Source organism: Atta colombica, unplaced genomic scaffold (assembly GCF_001594045.1).
Source record: "Atta colombica isolate Treedump-2 unplaced genomic scaffold, Acol1.0 scaffold12, whole genome shotgun sequence".
In the NCBI taxonomy this organism is placed as follows: domain Eukaryota; kingdom Metazoa; phylum Arthropoda; class Insecta; order Hymenoptera; family Formicidae; genus Atta; species Atta colombica.
The window spans coordinates 7,642,748-7,644,114 of NW_017259206.1; the positions used below are offsets into that span (position 1 = coordinate 7,642,748).

At 34.5% G+C, this 1,367-nt stretch overlaps 1 protein-coding gene across 1 annotated transcript in view; it reads right to left on the bottom strand.

The window, feature by feature from the left end:
• LOC108694531 (solute carrier organic anion transporter family member 3A1) overlaps positions 1 to 1,367 on the bottom strand; it is a 68,651-nt gene that overhangs the window by 9,839 nt on the left and 57,445 nt on the right. Inside the window, exon 7 of the mRNA XM_018204103.1 lies at positions 1,055 to 1,177. Within this exon, the coding sequence (XP_018059592.1) occupies positions 1,055 to 1,177 (123 nt within the window). The remainder of the gene's footprint in view (positions 1 to 1,054; positions 1,178 to 1,367) is intronic.

Genomic DNA, 1,367 nt, shown 5'->3' on the forward strand with positions numbered 1-1,367 from the left:
TCTCTCTCTCTCTCTCTCTCTCTCTCTCTCTAATTATTATAAAATAAAAATCATTTAATCGACAAAAAATTAAATTAATAAATTTTAAAAAATTGACAAAAATTGTTTCAAAGATCACACCAATATATCGTTGATACGCAATGTAAATATATGTATAAGAGAAAGCATTATTCGAGCCGTAGGCGAAATCGCTCGTCGTGAGCTCCCGATTAACTTACGAAGAGCACATTGTCTCCGGCTTCTATTTGCATTCTCGTTAGCCTTCGATCCGCGGACTATGGCAAGTGGCAAGCGTGCAGAATTTCGCCTTTCGTCGTGAACCTTTCAACGCACAATAAAAACACTTGCCATCGACGTAGTAATATTATCAGCCATCATACAAAAGAAAATCTATTACTATTCCTTTACTTTCAGTATTCATATTCAGAATTCACTTTTCTATATCTGTAATCTCATATGTCATTTGTACTATACGCTATAGTAATTATATTCTCTAGATTTATATAAGATCGAATATATTTCAAATTTTAATCGTACAAATTCAAATGCGCAATCAATTTTCTATCTTTTATGCTATTTGTATTCTCACAGCGGCTGCGTACATACAACGTTATCACACGCAGTGATTCATTATAAATGCTGATACAAATCATCGTTAAGTGTTGAGATACCGGAAATTGTAATATAGCATATTGCAATTATAGATAGAAAGAAAGAAAGCGTGAACGTGACAATATATACAGTACAAACTAAATTTACATGTTGCATATTATTGCAACGAGGATAAATTAATATTACAACAGAATGGATAACACGTCCGTTTTCCTTTTCGCTCCCGAGGACTCTTCTCGAGATCATTCGCACGGGAAATCGTGAGACAGAAAGAAAGAAAGAGATAATGAGAGAAAGAGAAATGGGAACTGCCACAAAGCAGCTTATGGCGAACTATAAAGATAGATTAAGTTGGCGCGAGATTCGATGTCGTGCAGTCGAAACAGCGACTAGCTTGACGAAAAAGATCGGAGACATTCCTGAAGAATAAATCAGAACTTACCTCTTAAGCTGGGCTTCTGCGAATCCGATCTCCTTGGAGGAGTTCGACTTGTAGGTAATCGAGGGGGGAACGCGAACATTCCAACACTTACAATCATCAGCAGCGCTGATATCAAAACTAAACCTGAAACATCACATAAAAAATTAATAAAAAGATTCTTCATTAAAACAAAATAGACAATCACTTCGTGATGATAAATTACAGACACGCAATAAAACACACCAATTATTCAAATAAAACTGTCGAATACTATTAATTATCCGCACAAAATTTTCAATATATACACAGTGACTATTTTATATATATATATATA